A 22,673-nucleotide genomic window follows, 5' to 3' on the forward strand; every position below is an offset into this window, starting at 1 on the left:
ACTAAGATACTCAATTTCGTTTTGACGAACGATTGATTTCAAGATTATGCCCCGACTTTCTCGCTAAAATCATTCATATATTCAGCACAATCAGTGCACGTCATCATTTGATCATGATATGAGAATAAACTCACGAGATCCATTTTTCCCATTCTTCTTTACCCCACGAAGAACTTACTGAGTCGTCCTTGAGACCGTCGAGAAGCGCTGTGGGCTGCGGTTTCGTAACGGAAGTCAGCCCTACTTTTGTTGTTCGATGTCAATTATAGGGCAAGGTAACTGACCGTAACATGAATTCCATTTTGACGACCCACTTTAACTATGTTCCCATGATATTTAGAATCAGTTGGTAATTTTCATCATATGTGCTAAGGGAAGGGTGACTTTTATACTCACCAAGATACTTTATATCGTCCGTAGCTTCCGTACCCCCATTGGGACTACCTCTATTTTCCAACTTATCTCTGATCTCGCCGAACAACTTGGATTTGGGTCCGTCCACTTTATGTTTCTTCTCTAAGAGATCGGTAGCAAGGTGAGTCAACTTGTCTCGAGCTTCGGAGGGAGTGAAGGTGGTTGAAGGTTGATTGAAATATTCGGTTTGAGTTTCGAATATCTGGTGTATGAGTTTAACCTATCAGCTTCAAGCTTCATCATGTATCAGATGAGTCCGACTAGGGGAGATATAGTAGACAACCCAGATTTTTTACTTACCGCTGTGAGGTAATCCCAGAACAGATCCGGATAGAGTCTACCAAATACGATCAAAGCTTCTATGTGGAATGGGCCGTAATAGTGGCTATACCACAATAACCATCAGCATATACATTCTTCGTTTTAGTCACTATCACTCACAATGGCTGAGGATAGAGCCTGGTGACTACACTCAATCTGCCTTCGTATTTACCTCCTTTCTTGATCAGTGGGAGGACATTTGCAGTGACTGATCTGGTGATCTTGGCAGAGTATGGACAGAGTGGGTCGAGGTAGCTGGTCAAGCAATACAGATCAGCTGGGTCCACCTCTTGGATTTTACTATTGTCTGATGGCCAGTTGGGCAGTCTCGCTTACATGTCGAGGATCTGACCACCTGTACCTTGACGGAGGAATGAGAGGGATCTGGGGAGGGACATGATGATGTATTTGTATTTGTAGTTGTAGTTCAGTATGGATCTGCTAACCAGTAGAGAGCTTGTGTATCGCTGGGTGACGGTATGCAGATGATATGATAACACGAATATATCCAGGTTGAATGACTGTCGATCCAGTAGTATCAGTCAGAGGTGTACGTGCTTGTGTTAAATATTGACTATTTGATGATCTCATCACTAGTCGTTGGGATGATGGTCTGTCACGTGGCTCACGGGTAAGGGTCTGATTTCATTTAATTTCGGAGATTGGCCGAGATGATCCATCACATAGAGTTACCTCCCACCCCGCGTAAATCTCCACCAATGACTCCCTCTTGGCATCCACCTATGTATGACCCATGACAAATGATCATCATCTCCATTGGTCACTGATCTTCATATACTACATCTCATTTCACATCTCACCACAACAGCTCGATCTTCTATTTTATAACCCCCATATGATCAGCAATGCTAGACCAAATCCTCAGAGATCATATCCCGGATATCCTACCATCTATCCCTCTCTCACTCCAAATCCTCATCTACATTCCAGGATATACCACCACTCAACTTGCTATTATCATGTCGGACGATCAACCAGGCCATATCGCCATCGACCAATCCCAGACTGTATGGTAAACTCTTCAGAGCGCTGTTCGATGTCGAAGCTCCTGAGAGGAGATTTCAGACCGTGTCTTCATCATCAAAATCGTCGCAGAACAAGAAAACCAAGAAGAGGAAGATCAATAGAACAATAGATGGAGAGGACGATGAGTCATATGGAGATAAGTTGAAAGCTCAAGAATTGGCGAAAGAATTAAAGAAGAGGGTAGAATGTTTGAGACGATTGAAGGAAATGGTAGATGTGAGAGATGTCACGGATATTGAAGAAGAAGATTTATGGATCGTATATCTCATGCTGATAGAGAATGGTAAGTCGTCATCAAGGAGACGATACTTTACCCCGCTCACCACCAATCAATTTTGATTCTCATTCCTCATCTCGTACTTATTTAGACGGCAAGAATATCAAGCATCTGATAGGACCAAAAGCGACCGTCAACCTGCTTACATTCTTGGAATTATACCACGATCAACATTTCTTGGCTGCCGCCGTCGAACCTGGATACCCAGCTGAAACGGTGGGAAGGTCCTTGGCAATGTGGGTAGCTTGGCTGGTCGGTGGATCAGGTGAGCTGTTGTCCAATCGTTGATTCTACCAAACCTTTATGAGTAAGCCTCAATCGTATGTTTTACTAAATTCCTTTGTAGGCCCACCCGATGAAACTCCCGAACAGCGTGAAGAAAGAATGTTCGTCCTTCGTCCCTATGTCTTTGCAGCACAGCAATACCCTTTGTACTTCGCTCCTTGGGTCTTGCCCGACTTGCCTCTATCACACTCATCACCCTCCACTATCAATTCCATCGAGCTAGACAACCACGTCAACCTCAACCCATTCATAGCTGATCTGACCCCCAAATCAAGATCGGTGGTAATAGAGCATTTCGGAAGGAGTATCTCTCTCTGTCCACCTTTCTTAGCTCATGCAGCTATATTAAGATTCTTCTACAGACGATTGGGCGAAGACGGCGATTTAGATTCGGATACGGAATCAACTATGGATATAGATATGGTCACTTCTCCTTTTATGGCGTTACAGAACCAACATCAAGGTGCCATAGGAGTTAGAGTCAACGATCTAGTCGATGGGATTATGCCCGGTACACAAGGCATAATCTTATCAAACCCTGCTTCCAGAGCACCCACTCGACCTACCTCCCCTACACCCCCACATGGATTCAACCCTCAAAATGGATTCTTAGTTGGGAATTCCAAAATCCACGATCTGGATTTCCTAAGATTGAAATCATGTTATGATCCCTATCATACCAAGGGGTTGAAATCGACTAATTGGAGGAACAGCTGGGAAGGTTGCTGGGAAGGTACTTTTTCGTTTTTCGATTTCGATGCGTTTAGAGAGATGTTAGCTGGACATTCTAGAGCTTTGTACGAAGGACCGTACGGTGAACAAGCTCAGGTATGGAGGTTGACAGAAACGTATGTAAGGAAAGAAGGTTGGATCAAGAAGGTTGTAGAGCAAGATGAGGATGAAGATGAAGATGAATATCTTGATTCTGAAGAGGAAGAAGAGGAAGTAAAAGGATTACCATTAAATGGACCTATAGTCAATGCTGGATTCCCTTCTACGGAAGCACCCAATACGTACAGTAACCTTGCGTCGGCTACCGCTGAGGCTGAAACGCTAAGACAGACCATCCAACAGCAGATAGAAGCTATAAAAGGGTATGAGATTGTACCACCCGAAGAACTTGAGGATATGTTAGATTTAAATGAGGAAGAACAAGAGGAAGCGGGTTTGGAGATGTTATTGAGCGGGACGGGGCATAGTGCATGGGGGAAATTCATCTTGAAAGGAAGAGTAAGGAATTGGGATGGGATGGCTAGTTTGGTTAAAGAATATGCTGTGAGTAATATACCATCTGATCAGACAAGGATGAAGAAATTTCCTACTTTCTTGAACTGTATGGTCAGACACTGACCCTATACTCGTTTCGAAAATAGCCCGACTCAAGAGGTAAATGGATATACCGCGGATACGTCCTAGCTGGTGATATTTTCGTTGGAAGATGGAGAGATACATATACACCTGAGACTTTCGTAGGGTATGAAGGTACTTTTATATTGAATAGGAGGTGATTGTGGGGTAATCAATGATAATTGTATCTTGATGCGTATATATCTCGATCAGAGGAGGCAAGATATGGCACAATGCAAAATGCAAAATGTTGTATGATAAATGTACTATGAATTCTAGCACTAAGACAGTTTTTTTCTGTATAACTTACAGGAATCGATTACTATACATCTAAATATAGTATTCAATCATGAATGTATCTACCTAGCTTTACCATTCGATACTGTACTAATCTACTGATCAATGGTCATACCCCCTCCCCCACCACCGACCCTAACATTCATCCTCTCTACTAACCTGCCCGTATTATCCTTTACCACCTGATCCATCTCATCTTTCAGCACCTTGCAAGCTTCTGTACCCAACTCTAACATCTCCTGAAACCTATCCAGATGTAATCTCGTTTCCATCTGAGCAAGCGTTATTTTCCCCGAATTCGTCAATGAGGCTAAAATCAAATTCGGTAAATCGTTTTCTTCGAGATATGATAAATCCAGTAGAGGTTGAGTGAGATGTAAACCTATTGATACGGAACAGACGTAATCTGTGATCGATATACCGGCTGATATCAATGAGAGGGTGGTGGCGTTTATGGCGGTTGGAAGAATACCTAGTATATGTAGAAAAAGATTTGATAACATGAGTATGTCTGTTGAAAGATATGACAGATGGAGGAAGGGAGGGGGACTTGGCTCACCTCCATCTGCTGATAGTACTTGCACATTTATGAATATTTCACTTCGGGGATATAGGTGGGTCATTATGACAGGTTCGAATGTCTGTCTTATCGATGCTCCAATCTCTTGTAATCGTCTGAACCAGATCCATGAAAATCATCAATACAATACGTTTAGATGATTCTCACTTTGAAAAAAAAACCTTTAAACTCACTTATCACCTCTTATCCTCTTACCTCCTCCTCCTTGAGCCCAGGGTACGACCCCAACTTCAACGTTGATAATAGCCTTATCATGACTCGCCGTACTTCTCGATTTGGGTTCTCGAGGTCCAAATACAGATACTTGAACGGTCGTCAGACCCTGTGTAACAGTCGAACTTCCCTCGGCTGTTGGATGGGTATCGAGTTGGAAGGATGTCGAACGTAGTTCGTATGGTCGTCGCGCATCGTGTCGTAATCCTACATACAGCCGGAAGAATTTGTTCAGAGCTGATTCGGTGCTGGTCTGATGGGTGTAGAAAGGAAAGGTAACTCACCTCCATCATTTAGTATTTCTATCCTAGATGAAGACATGGTTTGGTACGGTTCAATGTACACAAGGATCGTCCTGGATGGGTAATAGGAATTGGATCTTGGTTTGCTTTCTGATACAGGCTCGAGTTCTGCTGAGTCTTCAGGGCTGTAATCGTCTGTTCTATATTGTTTTGATTCTGATGTATCGTCGTTCCCTGCAACACTCAAGAAATCAACGTTAAGACTTGAGCCATCGATAATGTGAAAGTGAAAGTATTTGTGGAGGTCTGATCTGATCGAACCATTAAATGGAGCACTCATATATATATTACCATGATATTCCGGTCAGGGCCGATCCTACCGCCTGAAATGACGAGCACGAGCATTCATCTCACATTCAGCCAAATACATCCATACTACTGGTAACACTGTCTATCTTGTATCTTGTGAGACCTGATTTCCCTCCCATCCTGTATTGTATCGATTCCCAGAGCCAGTATAGGAAGGGAACAGTCGGTCAAGGTCCATCGCACAGTCAATCATATCATACTCATACGCCCTCTCCGTCTCTAATCAATCACGCCAAGCCCTCCGATTCCCTCACTCACTCAAATGATCATCATCATCCAACATGCCTCACCGTGAACCTTCCTTCACGGACAGACACCTGCATCACCATCATCACCACCACCATCAACATCATAGGAAGGATACAGCATCGTTATCACGAAGAAGATCGAAAGATCAAAGCTCGACCACACCTACGAACGGACATGGGACTGTGACGGAAGAATCTGAACCCCTGGCTGGGGGGAGTATGGATGTTCATGTGAGGGTACATAGCCCGGAGCAGTTCTGGCATGGTAAGTAGCTTACGTCCAATACCGCTTCCGATCTGTACCTCCCTTGTGTTGTGGTATAAGACATCTCCAAGATCCGAAGGAACGATCGCATGACCTGTATTGTCTCTCAAGTTACGTTCGTACAGTACACGGCTAACATCTTTGCCAAATATCAATAGAACTCGAACTCATAGTCAACATTCCCGACTCACCCACGCTAGCCCAACTAGACGGTACTTTACGGATGTTTGTGACTTTCTGTGCAGCTTACCATGGTGAGTATATTGCTCTCTCCGATCTCTCAGTGTTATCTCACCGGATCCCACGGCTCATTGTTCTTGTACTGATCGTGAAGAATGAAAAGCTGATTCCCGTGTTCTTAAAACTTGTTAGACAAATACCTCACGTCTCCTTCTGACATCCAACACGCTATCGAGCTGATCCTAGATTCCGAGTTGTTCACATTCCACTATGAAAGGATGGTGGGAATTATCATGTCGGATGCTCAAGAAGTAAGTCAGTTGTGTGAGAACCCCTGAGAACTATCATAACTGATATACCCTTGATCTTTCTCAGAATACGAATCCGCATGATCTGTACATCCTGTATCATGTTATATGGTATTATGGTCAGAGACATCCGAGCTTGTTTAGATCGCACCGAAAATGGAGGAAGCTGTTACCCACTTTAGGTGAAGTGGTAGGATTGGAGATAGATGAGGTGAGTTACGCTCCTTTGCAATCCTCTGAAAAAAACTAAAATAGGAATTATTTCGCTGCCTGTCGCAGTAGCTCAGCTGATACCTTTTGATGAATAGCAAAACTTTGTGCTAGGTCTTCCCCCCATCGAAGCGAGGTTACGACTCCCAGCGACTCACCTGATGTATGAAGTGTGTCGAGTGCAAAAACTTACTTCGGAGGAATTATCCCAATTCGACGATACGTTTATCGACCATTTATTCGATCTGGTTGAACTCACCAGAGATCTTCAGGACGAAAGGTTGAATTATGCTGTTATCAAGTTGATCGTAGCACTCAACGAACAATTCATGGTAGCTACTTTACCTTCTAGAAGTCACTCTCACCCGACCTCGAACAATACCCCGATCGATACAGGTGGAAAAGGCAACGGCAACGATTCCGTCAAGGTGTTCGACGAACCGAAATCATCCAATCAGCTGTTACTGTCTCCGGAATCGATTAGTAATCCGACTTTCCCTAATAATACTAGAAATCACTATCGTGCAAGATCAGGTACGACTATATCGACGGCGTATCATCATGATCATTCGGAAGAAGCGAAGAAGAATAACAGAGTGTTGGTGGTGTTGATGAGGAGGTTGGGAAGTAGTAAGACATTTGGAGAGAATATGATTTTTATGCTGAATCGAGCGGGTAAGTCACTCCTCCGTCTCATACGCTACCAGGTCGTCGTTCCTCGGCAATCTCCTATAAGAAAGATCCAGCTGAACTTTTTTGCATTCGTCATGTCTTAGAAAACACCCCAGACGACTTATGCATGCAGTTACTCATCCTCAAAATCCTATATCTCCTTTTCACTACCCCCGGTACACAGGAGTATTTCTTCACCAATGATCTGCGAGTACTGCTGGATGTGTTCATAAGAGAGTTGGTGGATCTTCCAGAAGAGTGCGAAGCTGTGAGTTCAGCTGGTCCATCGACATCGACGAGGATGTCAGCTCATAAAGCTGACTCTTTGTAGCTTCGTCATACATATCTCCGAGTTCTGTATCCACTACTCAACCATACTCAACTACGCTCCGATCCATACAAACGACCTCAAATCAAACTCGTCCTGAATTCACTCATTGCCAATAACCACATCAAAGAAGTCAATGCGACTACCACTAGATTAGTCGAGCGATGTATGAGCGAACAGAGGAAGTTGGAGCGTAGCCATAGGTGAGTGGTAGTATGTGGCTTCATGTTGAGACAAATTGCTGATGAAGGGGTCTGTCTCAGCGCCGAAAATGTTCGTAATGCTGTTCGTCAAGAATCAACTTCATCGACTATATCCCTCGACTCTCTTCAAACCGCTTTACCTATCAACTGTACGGGTAAAAATAATACATCTATATACACCTCTCGCGATCCCGTTCGACAGTCTTCCTTGAATGATATATCAGCTTCGTTGACTATAACAGGTAAAGATCGACCCTCCTCTCAGGCATCCACATATGATCGATCGGACACTGCTACTCCGCCTCCTCCCGGTGCAGGAGCACCATCGTCACCTGGCAAAAGCGGGATTATGAGGAGGAAACCACCTTTACCACCTAAACATCGTAAATTCTCTAATGCATCTTGGACAAGTTTCGATTCTGATAAAGAAGACCCTCAAGGGGTAATATCTTCATCACCACTTTCGACTAGTGGGATATTACCTGACAAGGAGAAGAACATAAAGATACCACCGCCTATCATTGAAATCAATCATGTACCGATCCAACAAGAATCTGCTGATACGGAAAAACAGAGGGAGAGGGAACAACCGGTGAAAAATGGTTGGATCACATTTTCTGCTTAACAGAACAGGCGTCATCTTGAATGAAGATCAGAGATAAAGTCACCAAGGTCCATTCCGTTCGATAAGAATCAAAGATAATCTCTTGACCTGTTTGTGTCGTGTATGTTTTGTACAGTATATATATATGTGTGTAATTGTGTATATTTGTTACTTCAGTAATGGTCATTATCATAAATAATAATGTTACGATGATGAAATACCATATGACTGTCACACAACAGGGCTGACTGAATGTCCAAGTCACAACGTTTCCTGGAAGACAAGCGAATTCTCCGCTATCAGGCGGTGCATGTACCAAATATGTTGCTCAAAAGCCATGAACGAAACCTATTGAATATTGTATGGAGGAGAAAATCTTGCACGATTTCGGGTTTTGCCACTGTAGCCGCCCATCTTTACAAGATTAGTATACCCACTTTTGGTATGAAAGTCTGAACAAAGTCTCACTAGTCTTGCAGACAAAGGTGAGAAATATCGATATTCAAGCCTCTACTTGCTTCATGGCCCATTATGCTGAGCCAAGAGGGTGTACTCTGGAAGCTAGTTTGTCAATAACCATTAAAAGCGAAATTCACTGCACCAAGGTGACTGTGGCAGCTGTTGAGATCGAGCTGCTGTTGGCGTTTTGGCCATTCTCTCCAACGCAGCTGCATGTGAGCTCAGAGGACTCACACCCGCCCCATTCAGATGCACTGACTCAGTTTATACAGTACTTCGAGGAAAAAGAATGCCCCTGGCTCCACTTCGATGGCAATTGAGTGAAGAACTTCTCAATTGTCGTCACGTTTCCTCGCGCAGTTGCCGTTTCTGCACTTTCCTGTTCTATAGTACACCCCCTTCAATCATTACGTGCTGTCTTTGTGTGAAATGTTATACCACCAAAAGCCCCTCCGAAAATCTCGTACAGTTTGGAGGTGTCCGTCAAGGTGACCGGAATAAGATAACGACAGAGTGGACAGAGTGCAGACTTGAAGTATACACCAATCCTTCTTGTAGTACTCCAGACGAGCGGTTATCTATCTTTACATGACGCCTTAAGAACTTCCAAATACGAGTGACTTACTGCGATTTCACGCTGGAAGAAATGGACGTTGTGACAGTACTAAATTGAAGCTACTTGAATTGAATCGGGGTATTCCGATACACATTCATAGCACTTCGTGAGTATACCTCACAGGACTCAATGGAGGTGCAGCGAATGATGCCCGTAGCGTCTCGGGAGCCACATCCTAAAAAGGATCCGGGCAAACGCTCAAAAAGACAATCCCCCTACTCGACAAAAGCGCACAAAGTGGCATTTTCCTTCGCTACCTATAGACTTCGAACCGGAGCTCACGGGGGAATTTATACTTGATACAACCTCTTGCATAGGAAGGCAACGCCAAAACCATTTGCCCACAACGGCTTATGACCGCAAGGCTTCCTATTTGTCGTAAGGTATATAATGGTTTCTGTTTTTTGACCAATTGTTGGTGAAAAAGCCGGCGTGGCCAAATGGTTACGGCGTTTCCTTCCTAAAATGGGTTTTCGAACCCGGTTTTGGACCAGGTGAAGATTGTGGGTTCGATCCCCACCGTTGGTTTCTTTTTGCGTTCTTTTCGCTCTTTGGACTTGTATGCATCCAATCGAATTGAAAGCGAATCGATTGGATCGGTGGTTGTTGAGAAAACTGAAGAAATGCCACTTGCACCTCGGAAAGTGAAAATAAAGTTTGGTGGCATTCCTTTGGCGCGCGGCGGTGATCGCCGACTATACCAGCCACTTGCAAGGCTCGTCACCAAACAACACTTCAGTGTGGACTCTAACTGCATTGTTGCTATCTTCCCTCCCTAACTAGCGTATCATTTACACAACGAATACTCGGATAGTCCCACAAGATGGCACAAGGAAAGTTTCAAAGCTCGTTACTGATACTTGACTTCTTGACGAAATTTGATTTTCTCTCACCGCGGTTAAACTCGCTCGACTTACGGTCTTAGGTCATAAGCGGGACAGCCTGTAGCTCTTACCTTTGTGGAGTATATCTACCCAATCCTACTATACGTCTTTATTCTCAAGAACGCTCTATCGGCGTCACATCGAAACAACCAACGGTGGGGATCGAACCCGCAATAATAATAAGAAATTCTGAAATCAGAAGAATGTCCATTAGCTTCTATTTGGTCGGTTGATCGGCCGTACCCGAGGTTTCGCATGCTTCGTTGAGTGATCCTGAGATCGGGTTAATGCCATTTGAGATGGAGGTTATGCAGCTGCTTTGTCTATAGAAGCATTCATCGTTGAGCGATCTATGTTTACATCAGGAATGGGGGGGATGTGATCAAACAGGAATACAATTGCCACTAATTACGGACAAGTTTAGCATCTCCACGAAACGATCACACCACGTGGCTTCCAATCGATTTTCAGATATCTTTATTGTTTGCTCTTCATGTTTGTTTTCGTTGGAACTGTATCGTATCTCTCTCTCTGAAATATCGATAAATCACTTATATAAAAATAGAATTGAACGCTCAAGATGGCACAAGGAGGATCAAAGAGTATCAAAAGCAAATCACAATCCGGTGGATCGGCCAGAAAGAAAGCGGGAAAGACTAGACCTGGGAAAAGGGATGTCGCTCCAAAGGATAAACATAGGATCGCAGAGAGGGTACAGAAGAAGGTGAGTCAATATGTCTGGAAGTGATGATGGATCTGTCCATGGGATTTATCCGTCCCTTATGACTAGACGTCCTCCACCTATGCTACCTCCTCATATAACCAATAGTTGGTATCGTAAAGCTGATCCGTTAATTTGACCTCATAGCAACTCTCAAGTAAGATTAACAATAATATAGAAAAACAGATGGTCAATGCTGCTTCGGCAGGTAAATTGACCATCATGAGGAACTCTGGTGATCTAGAAGCGTAAGTTATACGCTCCAATGCTCAGACCTACATGTTCTAGACACTGATCAATGAGTGTTTGGCGGTGTAGTGGTGCAGGCAAAGATCAAGGCAAAGGTAAAGGCAAGGCTTAGGTCCACTTCCCACTTATAATCTTCCGTGGTAATGCGTTCATCATATAGGTAAGTCATACATAAACATGTACTTTTGCTCGTCCAGTTGAGGCTTATGTTCAATAACCCATCATACAGATTCCCTTCCTACAAGTCATTAATATATCATGTTGTATACTCCATGTAACTATCCTATCTACCGTTCTATTATGGTTGCACTTTACCGATCTCCATACCGACCCTTACCAAAGTTTCCATTCCATTCTCCGAATTGCTCACCACATCAGCATCGAATGCTACACCTGATTTCGATGGGAAAATGGTGATCGTCGTACTACCACCATATTGGAACCAACCTAATTCCTCGCCTTTGACCACTTTGTCGCCTGGTTTTTTGGACCATCCGATGGATCCCACCAACATTGCTGGGATGACACGAGAATAATTTTAGCATGAGACTTGGTCTACAAGTATAGAATATAGGATATTGGTGGAAGTCACAACTTACCGCCAATAGCTACGAATGCAATTGGAACACTCTCTCTACCTGGTCCGAAATTAGCATGTATAAGCATGACAGATCGTTTGTTCAGTGTGAACACGTTGAGGTCTACAAGCATCATCAGCTGACTGAATTGACCATCTCAATGACTTGACACAGCTGACGTACCTTCATTGATAGCTTGAGGATTGACAGCTAAAACATCAATATCATCAGTATACTAAACACAACGCGGGGTCTTGAGCCTGTCATTTGTACTTACTGTACAATTCACCTGGGAATATGATATAGCATATTCAGTCAGCTGATCTTTGAAAACTTTGATCCAACAGCTTACTCACCGTGTATATCCTTGATATCACCGACGACACCTTCAACGGGCGAATGGAATCTGTGGTAATCCTGAGGAGCCAATCTAGCAATGGAAATGGCCGCAGTAGAATCATTTTGGATCTCCGTAAATCTAGTTTCCGTATCGTCATCGCCCGTGAGGAGGGATGGTAAGGTGAATTGTTTCCCTTTGATCCTATTTTATTTGAGACATATATCAATAACAATGCTTGGGAATGACAGAAAGGGCTTTGATGCAAAAAGATGCTCACCACAACTGCTTAGCCTTGTCGACAGTATTGAATACCGTCATCCTACAATCCGCAGGACTGATCACTATACTAGGATCATTGGGGGAAGTTATAGGTCTAGCTGTGGGAACCAATCGACGAGAGAAGAAAGAGTTGAAAGTCTACAATGCAAAAGTCAGATGATTAGTCCAATATCGATATTGTACAGTATATATATAGCTGACTGACCGGATACTGATCAAGGTCTTTGACCAATAATTCCTCCAGAGGTAGCTCATACGTCTTGATGAATGTTTCGATATGTTCTCTGACTTCTGGTCCAGTTTGATCATATATCTTGCCCTCTATTGATACAGGTTGCCAGGTCAGTCGAGTGAAGCGAGAGAAGTTGATCGAATTTGACTTACGTTTAATCGATTGATTTTCCAGTAATTTCTCGACTGACGAATATGACATGTAGCTACACTATTGGTCAATAGACACGTCTGGTCAGCTCATGTTGCCTTGCGGGTATGCAGTCTTCCGAGAACTGACTCACACCTGATACGAATAAGAGATGCATTCCGACTCTGACATCTATTTTTACATATCATCGTAAGCGACAAGGAGGTAAGGAGAAGATGAATCACGTACATATAGGCATAGTCTCGAATATTTTCTTTCCAGTCATTCGGTTGATAACGTAGTTACCTATATCTCAGGATCAACATCAATCCGTAAATAGTCCAACATGACATACCCATGTGTTCCATCGAGAATAGCTAGGAACGATAGTACCTCAATCCGTTTAGCTTGCAGTCTCATGAGGCGATCATTCATGGGAGGTAAAGTCTGACTCACCCTATCCATAGTCTCCTCGGATGGGAAGAACTTTTTGAGCCATTTCCTTGAGTGCCCACCATGAGAATGTATAGCGTCAGCCTGAGAGTCCTCTGTCTCTGCTGCCCTCTGTTCACTCGCTATTTGATTTTAAATAGAACATCAGCGAATCAGCAAAACAATAGCTCTAGTACCCATACAAGCTTCTACAAGGCATAGGGCGCAGACTCAATAGAGTGGTAAGTGGCCTCACGAGCTAGTACATCTTTTCCACCTCCCAATGAGACTTTATTGGAGTTCTCAACTAGATGGTCCAGAGATTCTTCAAGGGGTTTGCCCATCTCTTCTGGTAAGATGGTAGTGGTTCCTGCGTTTGACATGTTGCCTATCTCTTACTAACGGTGTTCCTCCTTCACTCGCAAAGAGGGCTGTGGAATATTTGGTATCTTGAGTGTGTGTGCGAATGATCAAAGATGGGGTTCATGTGGATCCATCATCTACTTCATTGCTAGCGACTATTTATAGCTTTGCTGTCATTCACTCACTGCTGCGTTTCTCGTCAACATTCACTTTCACTTTGGAAGGGATGACGTACAGCATACAATACATTGGAGTCCCCGCACAAAACCACGTGGATTCCGTCCCTTATCCAAGATACGTATTTAGGTTTTGTATGTAGTCGAGTATATCTTTCGAGATTTCTGATCGACAAGACTTGACCAGATAAAATCGTGACCAGTGGTAGTCTGTACATAGTTACCAACAAGAACAGTCAAGCAGACACGTAGCAAGATCCTCCACAATGGCCAGCGCAGGACCTAGTAGAAGGCGATCAGATGGTCGAAAACCCCATGAGATCAGACCTATGACAATTGAGATTGGAGAGTTGGATAGGGCAGATGGATCAGGTAGATTCGGGTTTGGTGAGTGCGACTATAGACTATCCCTTCCCTCTCCCCTCCTATGATTGTAAGCATGCAGAAACAATACTGTGATGTTCATGTACTATTCCCGTGACCACAGCGATCACAGTAGCTGATCTTATCGTTTGGTGTGGTGGTTGGAATAGGCTCTACATCCGCTTTAGCAAGCTGTTCAGGACCATTAGAAGTTCGATTAAATAAAGAGTTACCTACGAGAGCTACTTTGGAAATCTCACATCGACCTTTGGAAGGTGTAGGTGGTGAGTTGAACTCCCTCCTCTGCACTGAAACATCATTTCTCCCCAATCTACATATCCACGTCGTAGCTGATAGAAATTTTATCTGATATTAGCTACCCCTTCCAGAGCACTCATAACTACCCTCGAATCAATCTACCCCTCCGCTCTTCGTCTATCGCTATACCCAAGATCATTGATACAGATCATCGTACAATCCCTCTCATCCTCTTCTGCACCCACATCATCTACTCGAAGGTATAATGAAAGTCCAGAGATATATATCGATACTGAACCTGAGACTACCGAAAGGAATATATGGCCTCAACCTCCAACTCAAAGCGCCCTACCTGTGGACAAGAAAGAGAAATCGCCAAATACATCATACAGCTTTAGCTTACGAGCCGTATCTATCAATTCTGCTACTCTCGCTATCCTAGATGCAGGTTCAATAGCAATGACTCATTTACCTATGGCCATCAGTATTGCATTGTTGAGTAATAATGATGGATTGGTGGTTGATCCAACTACAGAGGAAGAATACAATTCGAGAGCGAGATTCGGGTTCGCTTGGTCATTCGGAAAGAACGTTAGTCTAAAAGAGAAGGAAAAGGATAGTAGTAACCATATGGATGTTGATAAGGAGGAAGGAGAAGAGATGGAATTGATTTGGGCAGAGAGTGAAGGAAATTTTGATAAAGAGAAAGTAAGTTTACAATCCATAACTCGAATCAATATGATATCAGTCCAGCTCCGAACGAGGGTTCTCGAAATAACATACTGATACTCCTAATTGCATCAGTTCTCAGATGCATTGGAATTATCGAAAATTGCTTGTAGGCAGATATTAAGTGAGATAAGAGCGAAGCTGGGAGAGACATTGGAAAGTAAACGATTACAATGATTCTATATACGAGTTTTTAGCATTTATAATCCCATTATGCATATAATCTCATATACTTGATTGTATCTGTGACCTGCTTGCCCATTCGATTGGTTCAGAAAACCATATCACTGTCCCTTCGACCACTGTTCGACAGCCCTTCCCAGCCTGAGCACCAATCCTTCCATACCCCATTGACTCGTCAGACTAACTCCCAGAGGCCAACCATCTTGCCCTTTCCCAGCCGGAACAGAGATACAGGGTAACCCAGCAAGACTCGCCGGTACAGTCAATAAATCCTGTTGATACTCGTTTGACCCCTTTGCCTCCTTTGCACCTAGTACCGGGGCAGTACGTATAGCTGTAGGATGAAGGATGATGTCTACCCCAGCTTGGTTCTGTGGGATTGAAGGCGAAAATAGAGGGTGAGGTATTCGGAACATGTTTTGATAATCTTTTCGTAAGAGTTGTCGAAGATGTAATGCTTTCAAGTATGTATTGTTGAATTCGCTGCATATAAGCCCATAAAAATCAGTATCTTTCCCCATTTCATATTCGATACTAAAACGTTAACGCTTACTCCGCACTCAAAGCCCATGTCCCAGCCAATATCCTCTTCTTCACCTCCCTTCCGAACCCCTCTGTCCTTATCCTCTTTCGCCTCTCCTCGCCAGATTCACCTTCTATCCTACTCTGCCGTTCGAGAGGGGATCCGAACCATCCTCCACCGAATCTACCTAAATTCGAAGATGCCTCAGCACAAGCTAACACGTAATATGCCGGTAAAGCCTTTTTGATCGATGGTAAGGAAACTTCTTCTACTTTCGCTCCTTGTCCTCTGAGGTAGTCTAATAGGCCGGAAGATACTTTTTGCTTGATCTCTGATGGTATACCTATACGTAGACCCTCTATACCATCGTGCGGCAGGTGCCGCTGTGAGATGTCAAAAGCGGTTAATCGTATAGAGGAAGAAGCACAGGTCATATCTCCCTCGTCAGGTCTGGATATCACATCTGCTACAAATCAGCTTGAATTATTCAGATTGAATCAAATAGTGATGATGGAGATACACTTACTGAAAACGTGTTCGACTGTGTCTATATCTCTACCTAATACACCTACACAATCTAATGAATCTGCATATGCAATCACTCCTCGTCTAAACAAAACATCAACCCTGAGAGGACGTTTGAGAGTGATGTATATCGAAAACTCACCTCGATATCATTCCATAAGAAGGTTTAAGTCCTACCACTCCACAATAACTAGCCGGTAACCTCACTGAACCACCGGTATCTGTCCCCAATGCTCTATGCAATGAATGTTTGATATCAGCTGATCTTTCAGAAGTCAAGTACAAAGGCAGCTCACGCCCAGCAGCTACCCTCAGCCACCGCTGCAGCTGATCCACCGGAACTTCCTCCTGCTGACCTCGGAGGCTCGCCAGGCGAAGGTGAAGCTGAATTGTGTACAGGTGTATAGAAAGGTGGCAGATGCGTTGTCTGAGAGCTAACACAACCAACACGTCAGCTGATTGCACTAACAACAAATGTATAATTAGCTCACCCCATTCCGAATTCATCCATCTTCGTCTGTCCTGCTATATGGGCTCCTTCCGCTATGAGATTTTGCACACATGTTGCAATGTAAGGTGAGTTGTAATCTAGCAAAAGTGACAATGAGCTGATCCTTCCGTCCTCAATCCTGGGATACCAGCTCACCTTTCAACATAGATGAAGAGCATGAAGTAGGTGCAATATCATATGATATGTTATCCTTGATCGCTATTGATATACCGGCCAGATTACCTGGATATCATTGGTAAATAAAAAGCGGCTACCATACACCCATTCAATTGGCAGCTTACCGGTTGATGAACCTGGCGTGCAAGTGTTGATCCATGAGTAAGGAGTCGGATGGATGTCGCTCGTGCGTGGTTTCAGCGGTGCTTTCAGAGACTGTAGCCTGCACTTTGTCACCCTCATCGTCCTGGGTTGTGCTATACGATTGTAACATAGCGAGAGATTCGAATTGTTCATGGTTGTTTCTCGATGGACCAAAGTGAACCTGACTGGTGGAGGTACTCGTATATAGCTCAACTGACCAGGTGCCACAACAGCATATACGGCGGTGATATTCGGCGTTTTCACCTCTCCCTCTAATCGCCACGCTACTTTGGTATGCTCTATGTTGTGTTGCTGCTACTACCACCAACAGAGTATATGCTATACCACCTTTCATCTCTACAGTATCGAGCCCTCATCTATAATCATTCACTGTATACCAAATCACCTCTCGTACGTCTTGGTCCCCAACAACGCAGTCTCTGGCCAAGATCATTCATAAGCAGCGAAAGAAAAAATCCGACTCTCCCCTCCACAGCTAAGCCCGGCAGGAACCTCGAAATCGACCGAGGTTGATTGGAAGACTTTGGGCTGCTCCTGAGGTGAGTGATGGTCAAATCTACAAGGTGTTGGTGTTCGATGGGTGGGGTCGTGTGACAGGGGACGGATTGACTCCGAAGATATGTTGGAAGCAGTGGGATTCGTCATCGAGCAGGTTGTTGCTGGTTTCGCGGAGGAAGATTGGTTTGCACTTTTGTCTAAATTCATACTAACTTTTTACCATTTGTCATAGTCCCACTCCACATGTCATCCAATCCTCAGTCTGTACCTCCCACTGGCCTTTCCAAGTCGGCAGCCAAGAAGCGGGCTAAGAAAGCAGCCAAATCTGCTCATTCTTATATCGAGGAAAGATCAATCAGCGGCGAGATACCTATAACCAACGCCAGCAATAATCAACCTCCTTCTGTCGCACCTCCTTTACCACCTTCCACCGCTCCCGATCCATTAGATCCAAGCTTGTTCAACTTTTCCGCACCTGGATCTTATCCTGTTGACGTTCAGTACGACAACAACGGATATTACGACGAGGTCGACGTACCCCTAAACCCCCATCATCAACATCCCAATTCGTTCACCGGATCATATTCGATTGATTACAATCTATCGTTACAGAACGGTAGCGCATTAGCGGGATTATCGGCTCCGTTCAATATCACCCACGACGATCTGATTTCAGCGGCGAACGAGTTATATAAGAGAATGGCCGATCCAGAGTTTGGTGCGGATGATACCTACTGGTCTTCTTTGCCACCACACTTACGCCAATTCATCAGAGATGCTGTACCGTTCAATGGGACCATCAGTCAAAATACACCCGGGAGCAACTCGGGTCAAAGGACGATGTATCAGATGGCTCAACAGATAGTTCAAGCTGCAAGTCACGGTATGGGGTTAAGTCCGGGAATGGGTGCGAATCTGATGTCTGGAGTGAACGGGATAGGAGCAAGACAATTCAATCAACCTAGTATAGGTGAAGAATTAGGGTTCAGGCGACATCCTGATGCAAAGGATGAAGAGTATGATGACGAAGAGGATTACGAGGTGGATGAACCTGAATACCACGCTCCAAATGGTGATGCACCGAAGAAGAAAAATAAAAAGAAGAAGAAGAAGAATGCCGCATCGAAAGCGGTTGAACCTCCTCCTGCACCCGTTCCTCCTCCCACCACAACCAGACCTCAACAGCAACCACCCCCGCGGCATCCTGTGCCACCTCAACCACCAATGCAACAACAACAACAGCATCAACAGCCTGCTCTCAATCCTCCGCCACCACCTGTCACTCCTGCACCAGCACATCCCCCTCCATCATCACGAGCGGCCGGTAAACAGCCAATGAGTAATACCAACGCTCCATCTTCTAACCCACCTGCGAGATCAGCTCGAGCTGCAGGCAAAGCTCCTGCTAGCGCTGCTCCAGCTCACAACACTCATTCCGGTCACAATCACTCACATCCTCCTGCAAGCTCGAAACCCACAGCCAAGGGTAAAGCACCTGCTGCTCCCGCGCCACCAGCTAAGATATGGACTCAGTCATCAGCGGAAGATCGCGAGAACATCCGTCTGTTCTGGTTGGGACTGTCGGAAGCTGAACGCAGGGACCTGTTGAGAATCGAGAAGGATGCTGTTTTGAGGAAAATGAAGGAACAACATCGTCATTCTTGTGGATGTGCTGTCTGTGGCCGTAAGAAGGTCAACATTGAGATGGAGCTAGATCAACTATACGAACAGTACTATGATGAACTTCGATCATATGCTGCTGAACAACGAGCAGCCGCAAACGGTATCAAACCTCCGCCTAATGGTGCTGGACCTTTCCCAGGTAGTGTGGAAGTGGACTCGAGTGGTGTGATCACCCGTTACGATCATCGAGCGCCGGATCCGATGGGCGATCATGATCATGATGATCTAGATGGAGAGGACAGCGAAGAATACGATGATGAGGATGAATATGGAGATGAGGATGAGCTAGATGACGAGGAGATAGGATCGGACGAAGCGGATGTAGGGGATGATTTGGATGATCAACATCCTCCACCACCTGTATCGAGAACTACCACACGTCCACCGCCCCCTTCATCCAAAGCGAGTCAACCTCGTCCGGAAGGTGGAGACGATTTCTTGAGTTTTGGTTCTAGTCTGGCGACGATAAAAGGTGAGCTTGTGGATTTTCCCTTGTAGTTCTCTTCTGTCTAGGGCTTACGCTGAGCTTTCACCGGTTCTTCTTTCTCCTGCACCTTCCCCTTACCGACTTTGTCCCAGGAGGTATACTCACCATTGCCGATGACATGCTTAAGAACGACGGATCCAAGTTTCTGGAAATGATGGAACAGCTAGCTATAAGGAGGTCAGTAAGGGAAGATCAGAATATAAGGGACATGCAGGAAGAGACGGATGATGAGGATGATGAGAGTAAAGAGTGGGTTCATCCACTGTCCCGAGTGTTTCACATAGGCTAATCATGAGGGCTCGATATAGTGAACCCCTCACCGATGCCGAAAGGATGGAAGAAGGTAAACGGATGTTCCAAATCTTCGCTGCTAGGATGTTTGAACAGAGGGTACTTCAAGCGTATCGAGAGAAAGTGGCCAAACAGAGAGAGGAACAGTTACTCCGTGAGCTTGAGGAAGAAGAGGATTCGAAGAGGGCAAGGGAGGAAAAGAAGGCTAAAGAGTCTCAAAAGAAGAAGGATAAGAAGAAGTGAGTGAAGAGTCGGCTGATGCCTGGTGATATGTGCTGATGGAGTGATCTGCTTCAGAATGCAAAAGCAAAAGGCGGAAGAAGAGAAAGCTGCTCGGGAAGCTGCCATCGCTGAAGAACAACGAGCAGCCAAAGCTCGAGCGGAGGAACAGGAGCGTGAAAGGCATCGAAAACAGGAGGAAGAACGAGCGAGACGAGAGGCTGTCAAGAAAGCAGCTCAGGAAGAAGCTCAACGTCAAGCTACCGAAAGGAAGAAACGTCAACAGGAAGAGAAGGAACGTGAAGAGGAAGCAGCTAAGAAGAAGAGAGAACGTGATGAGAAGGCAAAGAAGGAGCGTGAGGCTAGAGAGAAAGAAGCTAAAGAACGTGAAAAGAGGGAAAAAGAAGAAAGGTCGGCTAGAGAAAGGGCCGAAAAGGAACAATTGGCGAAGGAGAAAGCTGAAAAGGCCGAACGGGATAGGATCGCTAAAGAAGCTAAAGAAAAAGCTGAAAAAGAACATCTCGCCAAGCTTGAACAGGAACGAGCTGAAAAGGCTAAGAAGGATGAGATTGAGCGGAAAGAGAAGGAGGCTGCCGAACAAGCTAAAGCACTCGCTGCTCAACAAGCTCAACGCGAGAAAGCTAAAGCTGAAAAGGCAGCAACTGAACGTGCTGCCGCCGAGAAAAGAGCTGCTGCCGCTGCCGCTGCTGCTGTTGCCTCGGTACCCACTCCGCCATTGCCTGTCGGTGTACATTCAGTCAAATCACCTCGAAATGCTTCTACTCCTCAAACCACTCCTCCTGTCACTCAACCTTCTCCTGTCAAAGCTGCTCGGCCACCTTCAGCACCTATAGCAGTCGGATCGTCTTCCATCATCGGAGGAAGAACGCAGAAAACACCTCAGCCATATTATCCTCAGCCTATCCCTCCTGTAGGTGTCAATGCCTTCCAGCGAATGCCTGTCCCCCAAACATTCTCGGCTGCCGGATTCAGAGGTGGTCCAAGTTATTCCGGCCAATCACCTGCTTTCTCGCCACCACAGACTAATGGTCCATCCATATCGCCCAACCCACCTCCTAGAGGCTTCGCACCGGAACCCAGCCCACCATTCGATCATTCTATCCGAACGGCACCTATCGGTATGGGTTTCCCACCTGTGAAGCCTACTACTCGAATACCCTCTGTGGATGAAGCGTTTTCACCTTCTACTGCCCCTATTGGATCCACAGCAGTCTCATCCTCTTCCAGACATGTATCAGCAGGAGAGGTAGGATCGATCGGTTCTGGACCAGTACCCGGTCCTGCATCATTGATCTCTGGCTCATCAGCTTTAGAAGACTACAGACCATCTCCTGGACCCATCGGAGCGATCGGTGCGATCGGCGTAGCACCTGGACCTATTGGACGACCTGGACCAAGCTCGACCGGTTTCTTAGATCAACCTCAGACTCATCAAGGTGGTTCTAGCTTGTTGAGGAGTAATTCACCAGCTCAGCCTGAACAGGTATTCGGTTCGGCCGCGTTGGGGGGAGATGACGAGATTGTTCAACCTCAACAAAGACGTAATTTGTCTAATGGAGGATGGGACGTACCTGTCGCAGCTGCTGCACCGGGTAGTGGAAGATGGTCTTCTTCACCTTCGATATGGGGTTCATCCGCTCCTGGAAATACAGATTCAGTCATCGGTGGTGGTGCTCCAGGAGGAGGAGCAAGTTCATGGGGTCAAATGCCAACTATAGGTGAAAGACAACATCAAAGTTTGTCCTCTGTATCAACTTCGACTGGTAATGGTCCACCACCTGGTCTAGTCGGCGTTGGAGCAGGAGCGGGTAGTAGACAACCTTCATTTGGTAATTTCTCAATTGGTTCAATTGGGACTGTAACTCCCGCTCAGACTACCGGTCAACCTCAACCTCAATCAATCGGTGCTTACAATAATCATAATCAGAATTTGTTCTCACCGAATTCTCAACATCAATTACCTCACCCACATCATCATTAGTTTAGGTAATAACCTCACTCTCACACACTCATACTACTTAGCTTGACTCGTCTATAGTTGATGGATATGGATCTGGCAGGGAGGTAGTAGTAGTATTTCTCAAAGACTTCGCTCATTGTAATAGTGAACAGTCGAATATTCAAACGTTAAATGTTAAACGTCATATGGAAAGAAGTCGCATGCAACTTTGCATTCATATATTTGTTTGATAT

The 22,673-nt window shown here is 45.0% G+C and overlaps 9 protein-coding genes across 9 annotated transcripts; 5 read left to right on the top strand and 4 right to left on the bottom strand.

The window, feature by feature from the left end:
• Positions 1-130: 130 nt before the first annotated feature.
• V865_006150 (uncharacterized protein) lies at positions 131-1,133 on the bottom strand (the record flags this gene model as incomplete). The annotated part of the gene is made up of 6 exons (XM_066229910.1): positions 131-214; positions 285-319; positions 397-616; positions 715-799; positions 856-990; positions 1,072-1,133. The coding sequence occupies 6 exons, from the start codon at positions 1,131-1,133 to the stop codon at positions 131-133; spliced, it is 621 nt and encodes a 206-aa protein (XP_066086007.1).
• A 363-nt stretch (positions 1,134-1,496) lies between these two features.
• Positions 1,497-3,852, top strand: V865_006151 (uncharacterized protein; the record flags this gene model as incomplete). Its single annotated transcript, XM_066229911.1, has 5 exons — positions 1,497-1,515; positions 1,622-2,065; positions 2,151-2,324; positions 2,406-3,619; positions 3,718-3,852. The coding sequence occupies 5 exons, from the start codon at positions 1,497-1,499 to the stop codon at positions 3,850-3,852; spliced, it is 1,986 nt and encodes a 661-aa protein (XP_066086008.1).
• Positions 3,853-4,083: 231 nt separating this feature from the next.
• Positions 4,084-5,102, bottom strand: V865_006152 (uncharacterized protein; the record flags this gene model as incomplete). Its single annotated transcript, XM_066229912.1, has 4 exons — positions 4,084-4,460; positions 4,548-4,663; positions 4,742-4,988; positions 5,066-5,102. 4 exons carry the CDS (start codon positions 5,100-5,102, stop codon positions 4,084-4,086), a joined length of 777 nt encoding a protein of 258 aa, XP_066086009.1.
• A 571-nt stretch (positions 5,103-5,673) lies between these two features.
• On the top strand, positions 5,674-8,431 carry V865_006153 (uncharacterized protein; the record flags this gene model as incomplete). The annotated part of the gene is made up of 8 exons (XM_066229913.1): positions 5,674-5,905; positions 6,064-6,159; positions 6,278-6,396; positions 6,461-6,604; positions 6,702-7,278; positions 7,380-7,543; positions 7,607-7,806; positions 7,867-8,431. The coding sequence occupies 8 exons, from the start codon at positions 5,674-5,676 to the stop codon at positions 8,429-8,431; spliced, it is 2,097 nt and encodes a 698-aa protein (XP_066086010.1).
• Positions 8,432-10,949: 2,518 nt separating this feature from the next.
• Positions 10,950-11,451, top strand: V865_006154 (UPF0390 protein; the record flags this gene model as incomplete). Its single annotated transcript, XM_066229914.1, has 3 exons — positions 10,950-11,093; positions 11,238-11,338; positions 11,409-11,451. The coding sequence occupies 3 exons, from the start codon at positions 10,950-10,952 to the stop codon at positions 11,449-11,451; spliced, it is 288 nt and encodes a 95-aa protein (XP_066086011.1).
• Positions 11,452-11,637: 186 nt separating this feature from the next.
• Positions 11,638-13,712, bottom strand: V865_006155 (phosphatidylserine decarboxylase; the record flags this gene model as incomplete). The annotated part of the gene is made up of 12 exons (XM_066229915.1): positions 11,638-11,855; positions 11,939-12,040; positions 12,101-12,127; positions 12,274-12,458; positions 12,535-12,674; positions 12,742-12,857; positions 12,921-12,978; positions 13,052-13,089; positions 13,147-13,203; positions 13,253-13,274; positions 13,354-13,472; positions 13,586-13,712. 12 exons carry the CDS (start codon positions 13,710-13,712, stop codon positions 11,638-11,640), a joined length of 1,209 nt encoding a protein of 402 aa, XP_066086012.1.
• A 422-nt stretch (positions 13,713-14,134) lies between these two features.
• On the top strand, positions 14,135-15,395 carry V865_006156 (uncharacterized protein; the record flags this gene model as incomplete). Its single annotated transcript, XM_066229916.1, has 4 exons — positions 14,135-14,255; positions 14,402-14,515; positions 14,608-15,197; positions 15,294-15,395. The coding sequence occupies 4 exons, from the start codon at positions 14,135-14,137 to the stop codon at positions 15,393-15,395; spliced, it is 927 nt and encodes a 308-aa protein (XP_066086013.1).
• Positions 15,396-15,502: 107 nt separating this feature from the next.
• On the bottom strand, positions 15,503-17,359 carry V865_006157 (uncharacterized protein; the record flags this gene model as incomplete). The annotated part of the gene is made up of 8 exons (XM_066229917.1): positions 15,503-15,884; positions 15,955-16,387; positions 16,451-16,533; positions 16,592-16,684; positions 16,746-16,883; positions 16,941-17,037; positions 17,096-17,182; positions 17,242-17,359. 8 exons carry the CDS (start codon positions 17,357-17,359, stop codon positions 15,503-15,505), a joined length of 1,431 nt encoding a protein of 476 aa, XP_066086014.1.
• Positions 17,360-18,022: 663 nt separating this feature from the next.
• V865_006158 (uncharacterized protein) lies at positions 18,023-22,461 on the top strand (the record flags this gene model as incomplete). Its single annotated transcript, XM_066229918.1, has 4 exons — positions 18,023-19,934; positions 20,042-20,198; positions 20,258-20,479; positions 20,538-22,461. The coding sequence occupies 4 exons, from the start codon at positions 18,023-18,025 to the stop codon at positions 22,459-22,461; spliced, it is 4,215 nt and encodes a 1,404-aa protein (XP_066086015.1).
• Positions 22,462-22,673: the final 212 nt, after the last annotated feature.

The sequence above is a fragment of the Kwoniella europaea genome, chromosome 1, assembly GCF_036810445.1.
Source record: "Kwoniella europaea PYCC6329 chromosome 1, complete sequence".
Taxonomy (NCBI): Eukaryota; Fungi; Basidiomycota; class Tremellomycetes; order Tremellales; family Cryptococcaceae; genus Kwoniella; species Kwoniella europaea.